The sequence below is a fragment of the Hibiscus syriacus genome, unplaced genomic scaffold (genome assembly GCF_006381635.1).
Source record: "Hibiscus syriacus cultivar Baekdansim isolate YM2019G1 unplaced genomic scaffold, ASM638163v2 tig00015426_pilon, whole genome shotgun sequence".
Taxonomy (NCBI): domain Eukaryota; kingdom Viridiplantae; phylum Streptophyta; class Magnoliopsida; order Malvales; family Malvaceae; genus Hibiscus; species Hibiscus syriacus.
The window spans coordinates 697,893-721,629 of record NW_024062362.1 but is presented as its reverse complement, the minus strand read 5'-3'; the positions used below and the strand labels follow the sequence as shown (position 1 = coordinate 721,629).

Genomic DNA, 23,737 nt, shown 5'->3' with positions numbered 1-23,737 from the left:
ACTCGATAATATGGCTCTAACCGACCCTCCTAGTCACGATGAAAAGGAAAATTGGAGTGTGAAGATTAATCTCCCTCACAAGAACTTGAAAGAACTAAAGGAGAAGAAGATTCGAAGTCACAAGGCAATCAACACTTGCAAAAACGAACTCTCGTTGTATTATTAATCAAGGAAATATGTTTTTAAAAGTTGAATGAAACCTCCTTTATATAAGGGTTAAGTTCTAAAGGTCCTAAATAACTAACGAATAAAATAATAACAAACTAAACATGTCTTAACTCTAATTCCTAATAAAAAATAATAATAACTAAAAATAATATTTTAACTCAACCTTAATTCCTAATAAAATATTAAATCTAATCTTAAAAGATAATGCATCATCCTATATTAAATTATATTACAAATAATCAATATAAATATTGAAAATTCGTAATATTTACAAAATCACGTATTAATCTCGTATAGGAATTTCTACATGTGTTGTCTTCACTAAAATGAATGTATCTTGAGTTCCCGATATCAGATTGATGCGATTCAAAAAACGTTGGAAATATAAGAGACAGATGGTTGTATTTCTAGAAAACATGTTTACCAAATAAGATCAGGATCCCATTAAAAAAAGTCATCGCAACTTTGTTTCTGTTCTGGTCTTCTTTTCCAAGGCTTGGACGAGTGGATCATTTGGAAGAATTATTACTTCTTCCTTTGATGTGAGACTTGTAATGCATGTATCATCCTCCCTTTCTTAAAAAAAATATTCAACCTCGAATCTGAAACATTAAAGGGATCAACATTAGAATCATTTAATGATTCATTCACATTATGGTTACCAAATAGATATGCTTTGAATCTTCGAGACTTTGTTCTTATAATAGGTTTGAGTAGAAACATTAGTCCAAAGAAGCATGTATTATGGAATCTGGTGCATGTATCATTCCCCCACTCCTCAAAAGGATTCATCATCGAATCTGAAAATCTAAGAGAAAGAGAATTAGATGTGTTGAAAGGAAAACTTGTGGAACATTTACCATGATCAATGTGATGTGTCATTATGTTCTTTAGTTGATGTTTCTTATTTGTAGGGATTGATTTATTATAGTCTTGAAATCCTCTTTTGCATACAAGTCTTGTAATTTGATGTTTAGGTTGAAATTCAACATGGCACCGACTACTGCTGGCTTTCTTTATGATTGCTTTAGATATTCTCTCCATGGTTTGACTCGTGTGTGGTAAGAATGAGTGTTGAAAACCATGTCAACTGGTTTGTGAAAGTAATCCCTTAAGTCTCCTAAGTTTGGTTCATGAATTAATAATTGTCGGGAGGAGATTTGTAGAATGCAGAACCTTCGTGGTAGTGCATCATCTACTATGTTTTGCTTACCTCGGTCTTTTGTGCACTTAAAGGAGTTGTGTTTAGTATGGATGACAACTTCAAGAGTTTTACCTTGTAAAAATGAGAAGAAATATGTTACAGTATCATTAAAATAAGTAATAGAATAATAACCTTTAGACTCTCGTAGATCGTGACTCTTCATTGATATAGCATATTGATTAGGGCTTTCAGGTGGTAACCCTTCATGAGGGTCACCTAACACCATTCGACAACTCTTGGTGATGGAAAATATTAGGTTCACTCACCTCCCATAGTTCATTATTCTTTTTGCTTTTGTAACTAGTGACCTTTTTTGCTTTTGCCTTTTTCTCAGCTTTTTCTATTTTTGCTTTCCCTACATCCTCACAATTCTCATTTGATCTTTCAGGATTTCTTTTAGTGGCATTGGCCTGAGAGTGTAAGGCTTATCGTCTAACTTCAAAGTGTATTTGTTTGTCTTACCATAGTACGCAACATCATTGTCGTATTGCCATGGTTTTCCCAGAAGGATGTGAGAAGCTTGCATTGGAATTACGTCACACCAAATTTCATCACAATACTTGCCCACCTGTAGTTTGACTATGCATTGTTTGGTGACTTTTGTCTTGGACTCTTTATTAATCCATTGCGGAAAATATGGTTTTGGATGTTGTTGACAAGGTAGGTTGAGTGCCTCTACCATGTAGCTACTCACCATGTTTGCACAACTTCCATTATCAATGATTATGGAGTAAGGTTTACCTTGTATCAAACATCGTGAATGGAATAAGTTTGTTATTTGAATATCATATTATTTCGTATCTTCAGTGCTTAAAGACCGATGTATACCATACAATTAGGTCTGAAAAATTGTCCTGGTTCAAACATCCTGAAAATCACAACACTCAACGAAACATTTAAAGTAAAATAAAAATAAAAGAAAGAAAATTCAATAAAGCAAGAAACCTCACAAGTCACTCCAAGAAAGTAACACAGCGAGAGGCAAGTAAGCCGATCTTGTACTCTTTAAAACTCACTTTACAAAGTAGTCTTCCACAGTTCGTATCGGGGTTTGATTATTAGTAAAGGAGATAAAAAAACTTTAAAGCTCTAAGAGGCCAAACAAGGGTTAGACTCCAGGAGAACGAGAATGCAAGAAGGAAGAAGTATGAAAACTCTTTAGTCCTACTAACACAAGTAAGATAATGTGTTAGATAATGTAAAATAACAATAAAAAGGAAAAAAAAAAGAACCTAAAGAACTAAGAGTCAAAGAAAAAAAACCAAACTAGAAACTTAGAAAAAACTGGGTGAACTTGAGCAACGTTTTTTAGGGGGTTACAATGTCCAAATATTTAGGACAAATTCTTGAATGTCTTTCAATGTATGTAGAAACACCTGTAAATTTTCAGAACCAAATACCTTGAGTAGTATCCAGTAGTCTCTGTTGAACAGTGAGTCCTCAAAGAGTCTATTTTTCGTGATCGCTTTGTTTGAAGGTGTTATTGATCTCCAAAAATTATAATTTTTTAATGATATGCAATATATGTAGTTTCAATCTAGAAATTTTCACCATGAAATTCCTCCTGTAGAATTTTCAAGAAATTCGACAAGATTCTAGACCGAATCTGCAATGAAACTTGAACGATGTATTTGAAGACTCTAATGAACTCCGATTGGAGTGAATTTTGGGCTGGAGATTACTCCTAGGATGAATATGAGATCTGAAGAAAATAATCCCTAAATTCCTTTATTTTCAATTTTTCAATTTTTGCGACTTGAAACAATGAATCTTTTGTGAACTAGCTCCGTTAGGGTACCTTGACGGTTTTGGGTTCAAGAAAAAGCAAGATTGCTTTCTTCTTTCCAAGAATCGACCCAAATCTGATACCAATTGATAGGAGAAGTGGTGGTGGATTAATGAGCGTTGCTCTTGTTGAAGAATCAAACCTAGAAAGCTCTAGACTCGATGAAAAACAAAGGGGGTGAATAGTAGAAGGGGTCTACCTTATGAAGGTGAATGGTAAAGATGATGATGGTGAGGATGGATTTGTGAAAAAATAGATGGATAAGTGTCATATCAAACCCTCTTAGTCGCAATGAAACGGCAAACTCGATAATATGGCTCTAAGTGTCCTATCGAACCCTCCTAGTCGCAATGAAAAGGCAAACTCAATAATATGGCTCTAACCAACCTTCCTAGTCACGATGAAAAGGAAAATTGGAGTGTGAAGATTAATCTCCCTCACAAGAACTTGAAAAAAACTCTAGGAGAAAAAGCTTCGAAGGCACAAGGCAATCAGCACTTTCAAAAACGAACTCTCGTTGTATTATTAATCAAAGAAATATGTTTTACAGAGTTGAATGAAACCTCCTTTATATAAGGGCTGAGTTCTAAAGGTCCTAAATAACTAACGAATAAAATAATAACAAACTAAACATGTCTTAACTCGAATTCCTAATAAAATAATAATAACAAAAAATAATATTTTAACTCAACCTTAATTCCTAATAAAATAATAAATATAATCCTAAAAGATAATGCATCATCCTATATTAAATTATATTACAAATAATCAATATAAATATTGAAAATTCATAATATTTACAAAATCACGTATTAATCTCGTATATGAATTTCTACATGTGTTGTCTTCACTAAAATAAATGTATCTTGAGTTCCCGATATCATATTGATGCAATTCAAGAACCGTTGAAAAGATAAGAGACAGAAGGTTGTATTTAAAGAGACATGTTGACCAAATAAGATCAGGATCCCATTCAAAAAGTCATCCTAAGTCTGTTGTTATTCTGGTCTTCTTTTCCAAGGCTTGGACGAGTTGATCATTTGGAAGAGTTATTACTTTTTCCTTTGATGCGAGCCTTGTAATACATGTATCAGATACCCACTTTCAATATTTATACCATTTCTACATTCTGTATCCATGGAATCGATATTTTTCTCCTAGTATCGAAAATTTTATATTATGGTATCGATACTCCATTACAGTATCGATACTATTTATGCGTTCTGTAATCAATGGTATCGATACCTTCCTCTTAGTATCGATACCCCATTAGTATCGATACTAGTTGCATCAGTATCGATATTGTTTAACTTATTTCTTCCAATTTTAAGCTATAATATCGGTACTATTCTTTTAGTATCAGTACTATTCTTCTAGTACCGATACCCTTACCCATATTTTCCATTTCAGCCCGATTTTTACCCATTTTTGGCCAATTTCCCTTATTCTTACCTCCAACTATACTATCAAACTCTTCTTTACTTATCCCAAATAACTTCATTTCTTTTAGCTACTTCTAACATCTACCATCTCTAAAGAACGTTTCAATCCAAGAATCATGTCACTTTTTCTAACATGTTTTTAATCCCATCAAATGCTCCTAATCTCTTAGTTACTTCTTTGACAAGTCAAATATACTAATAAACATCAATAAATAATCATATTCTAACATATCATTTGAAAACCCATTTTCTTAAATCTCAAATATTTCATCCATCTCCTAGTTTTAGTCTTATTTAACCATTTCTTAAGCTTACATATCACTTAATTTGCAATAACCAAATAGGATCGAAAGGAAAAACCAGTTAGATGAGGCTTACCTTTAGCTATGGAGGATATAACACTCAACCACGGGAATAAGAAGAAAGGAGTAAATAACTTAGTATAGTTTTTAACTTTCCCATTTTTCTTAAATCCCTAATTTTAAATTCATTTCACTCTAAAATACTAAAATTCCCTTTCATTCTTCCATTTCTTAATAATTGGTCTTACTTAAATCATTTCTTATACTTTACCGTTTATTTAATTTAATCTTTCAAATTTTAATTCCTTTAAAAATAGTCATTAACCTACTATTTGGGGTATTTCACCCTTTATAACCTGAATGATGGAATTATGCTTGTTATACCTGAATCTTAAATAATTATGATGTAAAGGTTCCTAAATACCTTTCTGATACACCTAAAATCATAAATAGTTCCAAAGCACAAATTTCTAAATGTCTTATTTGATCTGCTAATAGTCAAACCCTTTTAATAGATATCTTGTTTCAGAAATCTGAGTAATATACATAAGTTTTGTGTATCCCTTCCTGATAACTACCAAGTGCCTCTAGAAAGATATATGAATCCTCTAGTGTGTTCCTCATGCACATAAATATTTTATCTGCTTTTAAAAGTATGACTCTGATATTTGAAATAAAAAAAATATGATTTTTGATCTCTGGATTCTGATACTAGATACATCTGGCTCCAACTCTGATATTACTATTTAACTTGTTTTATATTGGAGTACTTTTTGGGATCTGTTATAGAGCTCTACAAGTTGAGCCTCGATCAAGCTGGTATATCCTTACGGTCAGATGGCGACCTTTAGGTGAGCTCCTGGGCTCAATGGTCCAAGTGGTAAGACCTTATGGACTCTATGGAACTCCCATAGGGTGGCTTATTCGCTTTGTGCTTAGGGAAAGTACTTATGGACCTTAGAGTACTCCCCTCAGGTGGCTCCTACGCTTCGGCTAGTGTGAGTCCTTAAAGACCCAATGTGCTCTCTTAGATTGGCTCCTACGCCCAATGAGCCTAAGGTAAGTCCTTATGGATTCAGTTATGGGGAACTACATATGGAGTGTTTCGTTAGAGGGTATTGCAGTGGCTTTAAAAAAAATTGTTTTACTAAAATAAACTATTATTGTTTTTAAAATATGATTTCATTTACTCTGGTTTTTTTTTTGGAAACACACTATATGTCTATTTTCAATCTCCTGAACCAGTCCTCTGAACGTTTCCTCTGAACTATAAGCTTAATGTCCGTTACCTGAAGAAATATCAGTGGAACCTCAACTCATCATTCAGTTATGGGGAAGTACATATGGAGTGTCGTTAAAGGGTATTGCAGTGGCTTTTAAAAAAATTGTTTTACTAAAATAAACTATTATTGTTTTTAAAATGTGATTTCATTTACTCTGGTTTTTATGGAAACACACTAGATGTCTATTTTCAATCTCCTGAACCTGGTCCTCTGAACGTTTCCTCTTAACTATAAGCTTAATGTATGTTACTTGGAGAAATATCAGTGGAACCTCAGCTCATCACGAAAACCTGTAGATGCCTGAATCAAGAAGGAAATTTTATGCTTGCCATTTATTTGCATGTCCTTCAACATCATCTTGTAGTTCTGTATTACTGAGCCTCCTAAAGCTCACTCTTTTATGCACTTTTTCAGGTTAAAGAATCAATCTTGTACAGCTATCGGCATCAATTATGGGAGTTCCTTCGGTATTTCTTGCAGAGTACGATACATGTATGATTAGAGGGCATGTGGGTCATAGACTGTTTTCATGTCAGAGTATGAAATTTATTTTGATATTGTATATGATTTAATTATGTTTTATCATCAGAATGATTCTTGAATTTTTATTTTATTTATAAATTATTTACGCTTTGAAATGGTTTAAGAAAATTTTTATTTTTCTCATTTTTATGGTAGGTTACTCCGATGACCTTAATTGACACCCCTGATCGGATTGGGTCACCCGCATCGGTCTGTGGGGGTTATAGTTTAGGAACCAAACGCATTAAGTTTTTAACGGTAAAATACTGAAATGAAATGAAAACTGAACTTTAGGTATGGTTTTTAAAATTTTGAAAGTTTAGATCTTGAAACAGACTAAAACTAATAGTTAGGTACTAATTGCATATTTTACCCAAGAAGAACGTGAAAAACACTAGCCCTAGCTTCGATCTGCTTTATAAATACGTGGTGCATTGCATTTTGTAATTTATCTCATCACTCTCAACTAAGCTACCCTTCTCCCCCGATGCTTCTCCTTCGTCTCGTCGTCTCTTTTGTAATCTCAAGACACACTTCTTTTTTCTTTTGATCAAATCCGCCATTGTTTCTGAGCTTTATTTTCTCTTTTCATTTGAAGCTGGAGCTGTTCCTTTTCACTCTTCCTTAACTGCACCTTTATAAAAACATATCAAGCATGTAAGTTTTGCCTTTACTACTTCAAGTCCTACTAAAAAAACAAAAAAGAAAACATATCAAGCTGCACTTTTATAAAAAATATATATAAAAAGAGTTTGTTTTGGTGAAAAAGAATGCCGGACGAAGAGACGGCAACCCCGACCGCGTCGGCGCCGGCGACGCCGGGAACGCCGGGCGGGCCGCTGTTCACTTCGATGAGGGTGGACTCATTGTCTTATGATCGGAAGTCAATGCCGCGATGCAAATGTCTTCCGGTTACTGCCCCGACGTGGGGTCAACCTCATACATGCTTCACCGACTTCCCTGCGCCTGACGTCTCTCTTACCCGGAAGGTACGCTGCCGCTTTGATTGTTTGATAAACTATACATTTAGTACCTCAATTATTGTTTTCTTTTGATTTTGTAACTCAATTATTATTTTTTAAAATTATATCTAATATTACATTTTAATTTTATTTCGATCACATATTGTTAGAAATTAATAGAGTCACACATGTGATATTTTTTATTTTTTTCTAATGATGACATGTTAGCTTCACCATTAACTTTTTCACAATTGATGATCAAATTAAACTAAAATATAACATTAGGTATGATTTTAAAAAAATAATAGTGAGCGATCAAAACAGAACAAAATAATATTTGAATGATAAATGTGGTTAATCCTTAATTTTTAAATATAATCTTTGTATTTAATTCTCTACATATCCCTATACTTCTATATTCAGTTTCGTTCTGATCACACATCATTAAAATTTAACAGTCATATTGATGTGTTATCATAAAGTAATATCATGTAAAAAATAAATAAAAATTATTATGTCAGCAATTTAGTTTATCTTTTAACAATGATAATTAAAATATAATCAAATACAATTTTTTTTAAAAAAAATAGATGTATTACTAAAACAAAAGTGTAAAGTTTGGTAGGTGACTAAATATGTAATTTATCCTTTTCTTAATTATGATTTCGGTTCATATTCAATTACGTCCAATGGGGTATGGACTTATGTGTGCAGCTGGGGGCAGAATTCGTGGGAACCTTTATCCTTATATTCGCGGCAACAGCCGGACCTATAGTGAACCAAAAGTACGGCGGCGTCGAGTCGCTGATCGGAAACGCCGCATGCGCGGGGCTGGCGGTGATGATAATAATCCTGTCAACCGGACACATCTCCGGGGCTCATCTTAACCCTTCCCTCACCATTGCATTTGCCGTCTGTCGTCATTTTCCCTGGACTCAGGTTCCGGCCTACATAGCGGCTCAGGTCTCCGCCTCTATCTGTGCTTCGTTCGCCCTCAAAGGAGTCTTTCATCCCTTCATGTCTGGCGGCGTCACCGTGCCCTCCGTCAACTACGGACAGGCTTTCGCGCTCGAGTTCCTCATTACGTTTAATCTCCTCTTTGTCGTCACCGCCGTCGCCACCGACACCCGCGCGGTATGTTCGTCTCTTCTCCCTCCAATCGTAACAATTCGGTTTAAGACAAGGGAATGCCATGATTAAATGTAACCATGTTTATATTACAGGTCGGAGAGCTGGCCGGAATAGCAGTTGGAGCGACCGTAATGCTCAACATTCTTGTGGCTGGGTTAGTACCTTAATCAATTTACCATGTTTTAATTCATTTTCATATTGTCTCAATTTACTGTAGTGTACGGACAAAAAATGGAGAATTAATGATCAAGCAATGTCAAATGGTATTAGAATATTAGAAATATTGTATACAACTTAATTGATTTATCAAAAGGATCAAACGTTGTATTTAATAACATTAATACAATATTTAGGATTTTTTTCACACTTTAATTTTATTTTTAGGGATATTTATATGAATAGAAATAAATTATTAATATTATATTAAAGTTTTTTAATAATATAAAATAATTATAAGATAATATATATTTAAAATAATATATAACATACTCATATCTTACATACATAGTTATTTAAACCCCAATACTTTAGAGAAAACAATATTTATTTTATTATTGAGGACATTCAATATATTTAAGTAAATTATTTATTTAGTCATCAAACTATTCACACAATTTTATTTTGATCACCAAATTTTTTTTAAAAAAATAATACTTAAAGTTACATTTTAGTCATTCGACATTAAAAAATTAACGATATTATTAATATTCATCATAAAATAATGTCACTTCATCTTTGAGAACAATAATCATATTAACTGTTTTTTTTTTTATTAACAACAGAAAACCAAAATTTAACTTCAAAAAAATAATTAAGTAACTAAAACATAACTATAAGAATAACTAGATAATTAAATATGTAGTTTATCTTAAATTTAGAATCAACATTGGATATCAATTTAAAATTTTATCAAATTGAAGTGCCAGGTTATAGAATAAGGCTTGAATAAAATAGGGTATATATATTATGCATTTAGTACATAAATTATTAATTTTGATTTGTTTTAGTATCTAAACTTTTAGTTTTTTTTTCAAAACCATAACTAATATTTAATTTTTTGTTTTATTTTAGTACATCATCGTTAAAAACTTAATGTGTTTAATATCTAAACTATCAGTTTTATTCCGTTTTAGTACCTAAATTTTTTTAAAAAAAATCAAAGATTAATGTTAAATTTTGAAATAGATACTAAAATGAAATAAAACTAAACTTTAGGTATAGTTTTGAAAAAATTAAAAGTTTAGATAATAAAACGATCAAAACTAATAATTTAACTACTAAACGCGTAATTTACCCATAAAATATGAAGTAGTGATGAAAGGGTGAAAATAGAGTAGTGGTTGAGCTTGGGTTTGCACATTTTGCAGGCCATGTAGTGGGGGTTCAATGAATCCAGTCAGGACATTGGGGCCAGCGGTGGCAGCAGGGAATTACAAGGCACTGTGGATATACTTAATAGCACCCACTCTCGGCGCCGTGATCGGTTCCGCCACTTACACACTGGTGAAGCTCCGCGATGATGACTCCCAACAGCCGCGCCAAGCCAGGAGCTTCCGACGCTAATCATATCATCCTTTGAATCTTCTTCTTTCTTCTAGTGCATGTCCCTGTAAAATGAAAAACACGCACATATATGTAATGATTGTGTGGGGTAAGGGATAATAAGCGATGTGACCTCAAGTCCACCAACTACATACCTTGGTTGAATTATGTTGCGCTTTGTTTTGTATTTTCCTTCTTCGAATGTCTTTGGGATTTTCTTTTTTGTCTGTCTTAATGATGCACCACTCGGGGGTTTGATCTGTAATTTCCTTAAGCCATGCTTGTCAATACACAAGTTTATCATGTATGAAACTAGCTGGCCAGCCTTGGGATGCGTGACTCTCTCTGAATCATACTGCCAAAACACCATAATAATAAAAGTGGTCATGAATGTGTTACAAGAAAAATGGAAATGCATTGCACGAAGTAACGATCTCAGTAGCTAGAATGATGGTTATTATTAGGGATGATAGACATATATAATTTCTTGTATTTTGTATCGTACTTGTTTCAATTGAGATGAGGATGAATATAAGTTTAATAGGTAATGGGAGGGTGTGGATATAAAAAATTATACGCGCCGTAGGTAGTGGGTAGATGATTGATTTGAGTCCCACCTCGCATTCGCCCGTCCCACATTCGTCAACCCACTGCCATATAAATTTTTTACCATTATGAATTTAGGTATAATTTTAGAGACTATTTTATAAATCTTATAATTTTGTTAGACATGATTTGTCGTTCAACCAAATGTTAGGATATAAACATTTTTAGAATTGACAAAACGTCATTTCTTCTATCTCAAATTGATAGGTTTTAATGGATACATATGGGTATGGAATGGGTAGTGACTATTCAGTTGAGTAGTGGGTGTGAGGATGTATTTGAGAGTGTATTCACGTGGGCGGTTGTGGATTTAAAAGTTTTACCCATCGTGGGTGGTGGATAGGTGGTGGATACAAAAATATTATGTGGATATGGAGATATATGAAGGGGTATTCGCACCGCCCCGCCCGTTTGCCATCCCTAGTTATTATCATTAAAAGTCTCGAGTTCAAGCATGTTATCTATAGATATATAAATAATTAAAAGTATTTTGAACAGGTACTGCTTTATAATTATTCTATACTAGTGAAAGAAATGATAAGGCGTTAATATCGGCTCAAGATGTAACACCATAACAATTTACCCTTCAATTAGTCCGATCCACTAGATGAACAGGTAACACCTGCAGCATGGAATTATGTCGCCTATGCAACCAACTAATAGGCAGTCGACAGGAATCCATACGAGTGCGAAAACATGACATCCAATACATGAATTCATGTTCCAATGAAAAATGCATTTACTACCCTAATTTCATCTCTCTCTATATATTATCTTGCATTCATTTCGTCATGAAAGTAAACAAATAAACGTGATGTTCTGGATTCTCTCATCTTTCTGACTAGTAGACATCTTGTAATAAATGCAGCATTCACGTTGAACCAAATACATTTTTTAGGCTTACCTCCCCAGGAGCAAAACAACTATTCAGCAGATCCCGCGACCCATAATTTCCTGCAAATTATGAGGGAGGGATCTTATCTCTACCAGGAGCATATTTACTGCATAATAAATAAAGACGTGATGACAAAATTAGTCCTATATATTTGTTGATATGATCATTTTAATTTATTTATTTTTGTAGAGCATTTTATCTTTAATATTTCAATTTTTTATTACAATAGCTCATGATGGATGGAAATTATTAGTTGATTGACAGTCAACATATGTTGGTTATATAGCATGTGCCACATCACTAATTAAGAATATGTGAAAATGTCATATCAAGAACTTGCGTTAACTGTTAGTTAACTAACGGTTTCCATCAAACAGTGACTATTTTGACAAAATTGAAACATTAAGGATTAAAATACTAAAAAAATGTAAACAAAGTGCTCATTTATGCAAATTTTGAGAGCTTATTTTGTCATTATATCATAAATAAACAACAGGTTTCACCGAATCAGGTTATATGAGTTGAAACCAAGAAAGAAACAGTACTCCACAGGCTAAGTAGAACATGAAAGCCATATGCAAAGAATCTATGCTTAAAACAACATAACAAAAAATAAATTGATATGAGAAATACACATAGAATGCATATGAACATGAAACTAAGCATTGCCATAATATACACGGTATAACTATATAGGCCATTGAAATCAACAGGATTGTGCACTAACTTGAAGGAGTTGTAGCCACTTAGCCCCACTATGGCTCGAGAGGATCTGCCAACTTTATGGGGGATGGATTTGGAATTCTAAAAATTAAGGAATAAAATTATTCCTTATTTCTAGAAGTTGACTTAGTATAAATAGTCTCTAAATCGTAGTTCTAGATTTTTAAGAATCATTTCGTACTATTTGTTGTCTATTTTCCTATAAATTATAAACTATTGATTCTTAGGAAGATAGAGAAAAGTAAAAATACTTTCACCTCTTAGTTTTGTTCATTGTATCAAAGCTTTAAGTCTTATTTTCCAAATCTGAGACTTCACACATGACTCAAAATATCGCTCAGGTAACCTCTCATGGTAACATCACTTCCTCCTATAATCATTAAACATTGTCTAGATGGAAAGAACATTTTGCAGTGGTCTCAATATTTTCTCATGGTGATTTGAGGCCATGGAAAATTGGGATACATCAACGGGGAAATTGTAACACCCCAAATTCTGGGCTACTAGTTTCGAGTTTACCGAGAGGTAAAAGACCCATGAAATTCATAAGTAAAGTCGTTGGGCTTCATTGGGTTTGGATTTGGACCAATTAGGATTAAATAAAGGATTTTAAATTGTAGAAAAACAAGAAAATGCTAATTGTGCATTTTCCCCAATTTACAAATTAGGGTTTTATATCTCATCTTATTTCTATTCTCTTCAGTCTCTTCTTCTTCATTTCTCATTCCTTCATCTTTTCTAAGAGCCATAGTTCCAAGGTAAGGTCTTGAACCTTTTTCTTGTTTCATTTTCATTCTTAATCCCCTTGCAACATAGTTTTAAAGAATTAAAGTCTTGGATTTTTCCTAGATAAAGAAGAGTGGGGGTTCATCCAAATCACCAAGGAGAAGAGTGTGGCTAAGCAAGGAGGTTCATTTCGGGATTCAAACATCAAGGTAGTGTATTTATAATCCTTTAGAGTATTAAGTTCTCATAAATTTAGAGATTTTGTTAAGATTTGATGATTTGAGCATTTTAGGGTTTATCTTTTATTTCTCAAGCAAATCACGTTTTAGGTGTTAATAACACATTTTTATGATACCTTAAGACCCTAAACAATTTAGTAAAGCTTCAAAATAAGTTTAGAAACCAAACCAAGTCTTTTGGGATGATTTTTGAGTGATTTTCGAGCCTAAATAAACCTTTTCAGGGTTCGAGTATCGATATTGGTTGAATTGGGGCTAAAATTAGGGTTTTTAGGAGGGAGTATCAATACTTCAAAGGGGAATATTGATACTACAGGGACAATATCGATACTGAGACCCCATTTTCACAACAAATGCATTTTTTGTACTAATAGTAGGGGTATCAATATTTTCCCTGGGGCATCGATACTGCGAGTATCGATACTACTCACTTTGGATGGTTAGATTTGATCTATTTACGGCCCGTAAGAGCTAAGGACGGTTCGTAATAGTAAGACTTAGTCCGTGAGGGACATAAACAACCTATCATACCTAGAAACACTCGTAGGATTGGGTTACAACCGATGTGATCGTATTAAGCATAATATGTCGAAATAACTTCGGTCGAGGACATATACAGATTGTTGAAGACAAGGATTGTTGCATGGGATGCACCAACAAGAGGTACAATGAATAAGTCAGATTTGATAATAGAAAAAATGTGAGTTTCGAGAACGTTAGTGAACCCGAAAAGTATAAGTCGTCCCTTTCAGTTCAGGAGGTATTGAAGGGAAGTACGATAAGAAAGACTAGAGCGTCGTTATTCAATAATGAACCCGAGTCAGGGATCAGGCTAGCTAGTGCTTCAGATAATTATCAATAAACTCAGTAATCGTCATTTAATTCACGAAATGTGTAGAGACTTCCCTTAATCCAAAGAGACTAAAGCGTTATTAAGTATCGAATGATCCGAATAGAGTTGCTCAATAAATAATAACTGTAACAGTCTAATAAGCCTTCGCATAACATTCCAGGTGAGAGAACATGTGAGATAACAACTAGTGATAGGATAACTCACTTTAGTGAGTCCAGCTATGCTAGGTATTGTCAGGCTACTTTAGTTACCCTAGTAGGGCATTATCAGTGCACGAGGCACTTCAGGAGCTAACTAGGGTGAGAGGCCTGAACACTCACGAGAAGTGGGTTTACGATGTCAGAGTTGTGTGACCTTTGAGCCTTAGGTATGCATGGGTAGTAATGATTATGAATTGCCTTAAGGGCATAAGACACTAAAATACTGTTAAGCTTTGACATAACGATCTAAGAGAGGGAAAGATCAAAATATTAGTACGTGATAGATCGTTCTCACCTGCTTGTGTTGTAAATGATAATAATGACAAGATAAAAATACTATATGGGTGATAGCCATAAGAACCTTATGAGGTAAGATTCCATAAGACTTATGATTTTGTTTACTGCTCGAGAAACGATGAGGACACCCGAGCTACTTGTATGCACGACGATCATCTAAAGTATATATATGTGAAATATCCATATATATGACAGCAGTGCTAAGGCACTTTAGTATCAGCGCGAATGCACTTTCGTATCAATATTGAGGCACTTTAGTACCAGTACTAAGACACTTCCGGGTATTGATAGCAATGCCAATAAATATTTGTATATTTGATGTTTGGTTATGTATCATTCTTATTTCATTCTGTCATTTTGGTATTACGGTTAGAGACTCAATATTTGTATACTCATGGCGAGACTCTTAGTAGAAGACTAAGGGAAGTATGAGACTCAAACTATAGCGATAGAGCTATTGAACCTTAAGTAGGTAGCACTTGATCTAGATCTTGCATGTACCTACCGCATAGTACCATGTCTTTAGCATGCTTATGTTTATGAAATTCTTATGCTGCTCTAGATTAGCGATTATACTATTGGGCTTTGTAAGCTCAACCTTCAGATGTTTTCCGTTGACAGGTTAGTAGCTTGTGCAGTTCGTGGAGCACCATCACGTCAGGACTTTCAGCATCTCCTTCAAAGTATTGTATCATAGTTTTGTGGGAAAATGTATTCATAGAACCTTACTCATGTATTTGGTTGTTAAACTTTGGGTTTGTATTATTTGATTTTAAATTATGTGTCACGGAAGGTTGTTAAACTTTGGGTTTGTATTATTTGATTTTAAATTATGTGTCACAAAAATTTGGTTTTGTAATATGTTTTTATAAAAGTTAATTTTGTTTTATTATGATATCATTCAATATGTTTGAAAAGGAAATGAACAAGTTTTAAAAATCAGGGGTTGCCTCGGTAGCCTTGTGTGGCACTTTAGGCCCAATCGGGTTTAAGGTGTTACATAAATCCCTCGTCCAAACTCAACAAATCCTACATATGGTACATGGGCACTCAACAATTTAATTGTAATGGCATGACTGATTAATTCAATGGAGAGCCATATAAGATGTAGCTACATACCATTCAAGACTGTAAAAGCAATATGTGATGTAGTCAAGGAAAATTATTCGGACCTGAAAATGCCTCTCAAGTGTTCGAGATCAAACTCAAGTTAAAGGAAATTCGACATGAGACAGTTGAAGTGGCCCACTACTACATCAATTTGAAGATCATATGGCAGGAACTCAATATGTATTATGAAGTGAACTGGGGTGAAGGCACAGAGGACACCAAGTTCATGACACAATTCAACAAAGAACAATACAAACTTTTAGCAGAGTTAACCATGAATTAGATGAAGTATGCGATCATCTTGGGTAGAATGCCTTTACCAGTCATCGTCGAACCTTTCCAAAGGTCCGAAGAGAGGAAAATCATCGTCGAGTCGAGATGAGAGATGTGAAGGAACCTAAATCCGTGACCAACACTAGTCATGTCATGTTGAAACCTCAACCTTTATCTCTAGGGGTCATCAACCTCAGAAAACTCGAGTAGAAAGTGACTCAGGGCTAAATCAATCAAGAGACCACTTATAGTGCATCCACTGCAATTACACCAGTCACACAAAGGAGATGAGCTTCAAGCTTCATGGCTATCCCAGAATAACAAAAAACCAAAAAGATAAGAAGGCTTTATTGTCCTCGAGCATCTTATTTATATCTAATGAAGTTTTCCTAGATGTTCGTCTAACCAAATCTCAACTTGAAACTCTCCATAAGATGCTTGGTACACTAACCGTACGTGGATCATTGGCCGTTCAGGTACTGCCATTAATATCACCTCTGAATATAGTGATCAGTCCTTTTAGATTCTCGATTAGGACGCCTATGATAATATGACAGGCAATTCGTCCCTGTTTCACACATGTGCCCTCTGTCACAACCAATCCCATATCCGAATAGCATATAACTTATACTCAAGTTGTTGGAATTGAGGTTGTTCAACTCACCAATAACTTTTCACTTAAGAATAGTTCTACATGTTCCTTATTTATCGTGTAACTTGCTTTCAATTAGTAAGCTCACTGAAGATAAAAATATCCTTGCTGAATTTTTTGTTCTTGATTGTGTTATACATGAACACAAATCGGGGAGGATGATTAACACTGCTAAGGTAGACAATGGACTATATTTATGAGATAATCACAATGATATGAATAAACAAGACAACTTGCAAGTAGGATTAGCTCTTTCTACTTCGAATGAGGATATCATAATGTTGAGGCACCATAGGTTTGGGCATGCAAACTTCTTGTATTTGAAGCACTTGTTTCCTTAGTTATTTCGTAATAAAATGCCAATTCCTTTAAATGTGAAACTTGCCAATTATCTGAACATATTTGTATGTCATACCCCTTAAACCTTATATTCAATCCCAACCGTTCTCTTTAATTCACAATGACCTTTGGGGGCTAACCTAGTTAAAAATGCCTCGGGAGCTAGATGGTTCATCACCTTTATTGATGACCATAATAAATTATGTTGGGTCTATCTTCTTCAGGAAAAATATAAAACACTAAAAATATTCCAAAACTTTCATTCTATTATCCAAAATCAATTTAACTCCACCATACACATGCTCCACATCGATAATAGAAGAGAATACTTCAACTCTGTTTTAATCCCTTACCTTTTCGATCAAGGAATTATACACTAAAGTTCATATCCCGACACACCACGGAAAAATAAATTTTTGAGAGAAAAAATTGACACTTACTAGTTGTTCCAAAGTCCTCAACCTCCAAACACCTTTAAATGCCCTACAAAATGCCTTTCCACTGTTTTGTGTTCCTACACTACCAGCTAAAAATTTTGGTTGCAGGGCCTTTGTCTCTTGTCATCAACCCAAATAGTCTAAACTGGATCCTCGAGCTAACATATGTGTCTTTATTGGTTATTCTTCCACACAAAAGGGTACAAGTGTTCTTCTCCAACCTTACGTCACATGTTTGTCTCTCGTAATGTCATATTTTTTTAATTTAAACCCTATTTTTCAACAACTCATCTTTAATGGGAGATTCTCAATGAAGATGAGAATCTTAATACTCTTCTTATCATACCTTTCGATCCTATCCCACCATTCCTATCACACAAAATTTTGTTAACCCAAATAACCATGATGTTCTCATAATTCCATACTTGCACGTTTTCCTACATTGCTGAAAAATAACTTTGTTCTTCCCATTGTTGACCTTCTCACCGAAACACAACAACCTCATACCTCTGAAAATCAACAACAACGAGCTCTTGAACTACTTGTTTATTCACAACATTGTCATTCTTCTGAAGCTGACACAACAATCGTTCCAATCTTATCCAAAATCGATGATTGTTTTATACTAGAAGTATATCATACTTCATCATCCATTGATCTTCTGATTGCTATTCGTAAGGACACAAAGACATGTACCTAGAACCCTATCTCTCGATTTGTATCTTATGAGAATTTATCAAAGGCATACAAGACTTTTATGGCTAATGTTAATCATGTAGAGACCTCAAGAAATGTGAAAGAAACTCTTGAATCAACCGAATGGAAACGCATTATCATGAAAGAGATGAAGGCACTAAACAACAATGAACATGGCAAGTTTCAGCCTATCATATGGAAAAAACAGTAGGGTGTAAGTGGATCTTCACCACAAAATTCAAAGCCGACGACAATATTAATTGGCACAAGGCTCAGCTTGTGGCCAAAGGTTTCACCCAAACTATGGCCTCGACTACGATGAGATATTCGCACCCGTTTCAAAACTTAATATTGTTCGAGTTATTTTTTCTCTTGTTGTTAACCTCGATTGGCCTTTGACTCAATTAGATGTAAAAAAATGCCTTCCTTAATGGTGAATTAAACTATGAGGTATATATAGATTTTCCACCAAGGTTTGAAGAAAAGAAGGTCAGTGTTCAAGCTAAGAAAGTCTTTATACGGGTTGAAACAGTCTTCAAAGGCCATGACTAGCATAAAATACACTCAGGGGCAGACGGATCATATGTGTTTTACAAACACTCGAGAACTGGAAAATATGTTATTCTTATCGTTTATGTTGACGATATTGTCCTCACAAGGAATGATTTGAGTGAAATCAATTAATTAAAAAAAGTTCCTTGGCATAGAATTTGAGCTTAAGGACTTGAGATACCTCAAATACTTCCTTGGAATGGAATTAACAAGGACTCTGATGGTTATTTCAATTTCTCAGCAAAAATATGCTCTCGATTTGCTAACTAAAATTGGTATGTTGGGTTGCAAACCTACCGAGACCCTAATGAAGTTCAATTTGAAGTTAGGCATTGATGAGGATGGAGAAGAAGTTGATAGGGGAGATATCAATGGCTCGTAGGAAAACTCATATATTTATCACACACACGACCCGATATTACATTCGTTGTAAGTGTCATCAATCAATATATGTATGCTCCAAGGGCAAAACATTTAAAGGTTGCCTACAGAGTGCTATGGTATTTGAAAGAAACATCAGATAAAGGTCTACAGTTCAAGAAAACTGAAAGTCGATACGTGGAGATTTACACTGACGCGAATTAGGAAGGTTTAGTGAATGATAGGCGCTCTACGAGTGGCTACTATAACTATGTATGGGATAATCTTGTGACATATAGAAGTAAAAAACAATCCTTCGTAGCTCAAACCAGTGTCGAGGCTAAGTATCGAACTTTGTCTCATGGTAAATGCGAAGGAATTGGGATACAATGATTGATGGGGAACTCAAAATACCATATGATAGACCCATGAAGATGTACTGTGATAACCAAGCAACAGTCAATATAGCACATAATCTAGTCTATTACTACCGTACCAAACACGTGGGAATATATCAACATTTTATCAAAGAAAATGTGGATTCGGGGTAAGTGAACAAAACCTACGTACCCACTAAACAACAAGTTGCAGACTTATTAACTAAAAGTTTAAATAAAAATCTGTTCGAAGACCTTAGTGGAAAGCTGGGTTTGATAAATATCCACACGCCTGCTTGAGGGAGAGTGTTGGAATTCTGAAAATTAAGGAACATAATTATTCGTTATTCCTAGGAGTTGAATTAGTGTAAATAATCTCTAAATCTTAGTTCTAGATTTTTAGGAATCATTTCCTATTCTTTGTTGTCTACTTTCCTATAAATTGTAATCTATTGAATCTTTGGAAGATAAAGAAAAATAAGAATATTTTTCATCTCTTAGTTTTGATCACATGGCAAACCATATTTTTCACCTGCTTTACCATATCGTGAAGATAAGAATTGTCAGGAAACTAGTTGCCAACTTTCAAATGGAAGAAAGCAAGAGGCGATGGAATAGGCACTTACCAGAAACACCATCCTTTTCCATGAACGAAATGACACTATAGATGTGAAGTCTAAAACGAACATAGCTCTGGGATTTATTGACATCCAACTCTAATATCACTATTCATTAATAGCACTGAAGGAAAGCTTGTTTGCGATTAATGCAACTCTAGAGACCAGCAAATGTCAAAGCATACATATGTCAATTGTCAACTTCTTTACATGAAGCAACCATGAATCGGAAATAAAATAATTTAAAAAAAGGCGTAATCAGACAAAACAAGCAACTTATAGAAGGGAACTAGTGAAATCCATAGACAACACCAGCAGGATATCCTGGAAAAAGGTCTTCTATTCATTTTGTCATGAAAAAAAGGATAGGGCACAAAACTTTACAAGAAATAGGTGCACAGTACCCAAGGACACAATTTCACTATATTTTTCTACAATTCAATGAGCATGCTATTTACAGTTTTGAGTTCTTCGAGCTCCTCCCTGCTAGTAATTCCAGGATCAATTTAGCATAACTGAAAAGGAAGATAAATAATATAAACAAATATCTTTTTAAATAAAAGTCAATTATAAGAGAGATCTTTTGTGCAGTTGAATTGTAACCTGGAACTGTGGCTTCTTCAAGGTGTGTACTCTTTTTATAAGCTTCTGCATGAGGAAAAAACGGCTAGTGACACCTCTGCAAGTTCCAATCACAATAACCGACACTGACACAAACATAAAAAAAGAAAAAGAAACTAGGTTCTGGTAGCATGAGGAAAAAATGGTTTGCGAGTAGTGACACACCCCTGCAAGTTCCAATCGCAGGCAAAAGAACCTTTTCTAGTACATGTTCCCCAAATTTTAATTCTCTGATCACGGAACAATTTTAATCAGCATGTGAATTGTATTTAAGTCTACAATTTCAAGGGCAAAGTCTTAACATGGTGTTCATGGCTTGGCTTGAGTTTGCAAATAAAATGGTTACCGTCTGATAATCATACCATACAACTTCTGTCAACTAAATATAATCAGGCATAAACAGGTCGAACTTTATCTCTACAAATCTGTATATGATAAATGTGGAAATAAAGCAAAGTACTCAAACACAGTAAATGCATGGGAAAATTATAAAAGATAGCCAGGGTGAGGACGGAGTGTATAATCAAAACTTCAATGAAGTGACAATATCATGATTCATAACTAAACTGAGTAAAATATTTATTAATGGTGTCATTTTCAATGTCTACAAGCTGTTAAGAATATCATATGACCACAAAGGGATTACATGAGTAGTAATCACCTCAGAAGGGTCCAAAATCAAGAGATTGAACTGACGCATCCCATTCTGCTAATTTTTAACCTGAATCCCAATGATTGTTCTTGAACGTCCATCATGTTGGAAGTATAAAGGCCTGCCCATAAAAGCTACAGTAAAAACAGGATCATAGAATGTAATAAGGAACTTAGTCTTCTGTTTCTTATTAAAATTAAGAAAAAAATGGAAAAAAACAGAATGACATTCCTTTGATTGGTACCTTAGCTAAAAGGGACCATTAAACAAAGTATAGCTAGCAATGTTGATGATTACTTACGCTCTATTGCTGACTACAACTTGACTGGAACTGGATACAGTTAGCCCTTTATCTGAAAAGTAATTCCACACCCAGTCTATCAGAACCTGAGGCCCCTCACTTTTCCCTTTAGAATTATAACTCAATTTGCCCGATCCATCACAAGAGTGCCTTCCCTTATTCAAACCATGCTGGCGATGAACATATCTATCCATACTATAGGTCCAGAAACTTGAACTGCATTCCTTTGCGTCACTGGTTGTCCAAGAGTAGAACCAGGAACATAAAGAAGAGCTGTTCAGATTCTTTGGGACAAAAGACAACTACCCTAGCACAAAGACCGAATGAACGAAAAAGTGAAGCACATTCAGTAGTCCCAATCCAGTGACTGGTACCATAGATTTTGCAGTTAAAGTGCTTGGCACCAGGAGGATCAAATCCCCTTTCCCAAGCAATCTCAAGCCAACGTTGAAGGAAAGCGATATCAGGAACAAAACCTGGCCCACCAAACAGGACTTCTCTAGCTTCCTGTCTATGAGCGAGCAAATGAGAACTTAGCATTTGAATGTTACGCCAGCCACAACCCCAACCAACATCTATGGATGGAACACTATGGAAATAATCATCGTAGCCAGACAAAATGGTTACTGATGAGTTGTGCGGGGCCTCTAGTTCTAAACAATTTCTCAGCAAGGAAATCAAACCATCTTTAACATGGTAATAATTTCCCCTTGTTTGTAAACCAATCAAGGAGGAAATGCTATCCACGTTATTGGAGCCTGAAGAAGAAGCGAATTGAATCTGATTAGCCAATTCCAGGTCTTTAGCTTCCTTATCTTCATCCTCGAAGTGACTGTTAGCGTGCCTAAATCAAATATTTACTATTATTACTCTGATCCTAAACCAGAGTTCGAATTAGAAAAGAAAACTGAGAGCGGAGAAAAGGTCGTACCATTGGAGTTCTGAGGAGGGAAGGGAAAGGTGACAAAAGGGACAAATGGAAGATTCCATAGAAAACGCTTCGCCACTTCTTCAATTAGGAAGAGCTTAAAAGATTAATCTTTTCTTATAACTTCTGTTCTAATCGCAATCTCTTTGAAACACAGAATCTGGCGGTTATCGAAAATTTTCCGACGAATAATAGAAATAGAATGAAAAACAAATAAAGTCGGTACCGGAGCCTATGATGAAAGAAAGAAGCGGTGAATGGAGACGCTAACCTCAAAAGGCAGGAGCGGCGGCGGCGGAAGCGGACATCAGAGAGACGCCGACGATCATTGTATAGTTAAATTTATAAACATATCACTTTATTTCAGGTAACAAGCATGTCACTCAATTAAAATATTATTACAAAAACGTCATTTAATTAAAATATTATTACAAACAAGTCACTCAATTCAAATATTGTTACAAACATATCATTGTATAGTTAAATTTATAGTGACTTGGTATAATGTCATAATAATTTTAGTCCTTAAAACTTATATAATTTATCAATTTTGTCCTAATCCAAATATCTTTAAAAATCATCTCTTCCCTTATAAACTTTAATTTACGTACCAATTTGGTTCCTACATAAAATTGTTAACTTTTCTAATAAACTATGTTGGTTAGTCGTTGCTCATCAATAATCATCGTTCACGTCAAGATTGATACCAAAATATCCACATGTCACTCCTCTTTCTTCATTTTGGATTGGTTTTCCATGAAAACCACTCGATATCAACAAAAAATCATCTAAAGGTTCGACATTTTAATGTTCTGATCTTCTACAATATTTATTCAATGAAACTAGTTTCGAGATATGATATATGTCTACTCAAAAAGAACATTTCTCACTATTCAACTTTTCGTAATTTAACATTTAAAGTAAGTTTATTTAATTTTCTA

General features: G+C 34.5%; 1 protein-coding gene and 1 long non-coding RNA gene across 2 annotated transcripts; one reads left to right on the top strand and one right to left on the bottom strand.

Annotated features, from left to right (window-relative positions):
• The first annotated feature begins 7,462 nt into the window (after nt 1–7,462).
• On the top strand, nt 7,463–10,378 carry LOC120207859 (probable aquaporin NIP5-1). The gene is made up of 4 exons (XM_039207277.1): nt 7,463–7,696; nt 8,384–8,803; nt 8,893–8,954; nt 10,168–10,378. Exons 1-4 carry the CDS (start codon nt 7,478–7,480, stop codon nt 10,361–10,363), a joined length of 897 nt encoding a protein of 298 aa, XP_039063208.1. The 5' UTR covers nt 7,463–7,477; the 3' UTR covers nt 10,364–10,378.
• A 10,256-nt stretch (nt 10,379–20,634) lies between these two features.
• LOC120207811 lies at nt 20,635–23,107 on the bottom strand. The gene is made up of 5 exons (XR_005524241.1): nt 22,800–23,107; nt 21,869–22,712; nt 21,577–21,688; nt 20,898–20,942; nt 20,635–20,809 (listed from the first exon to the last, which is right to left on the bottom strand). It is a non-coding gene; the product is annotated as an uncharacterized LOC120207811 (long non-coding RNA).
• Nucleotides 23,108–23,737: the final 630 nt, after the last annotated feature.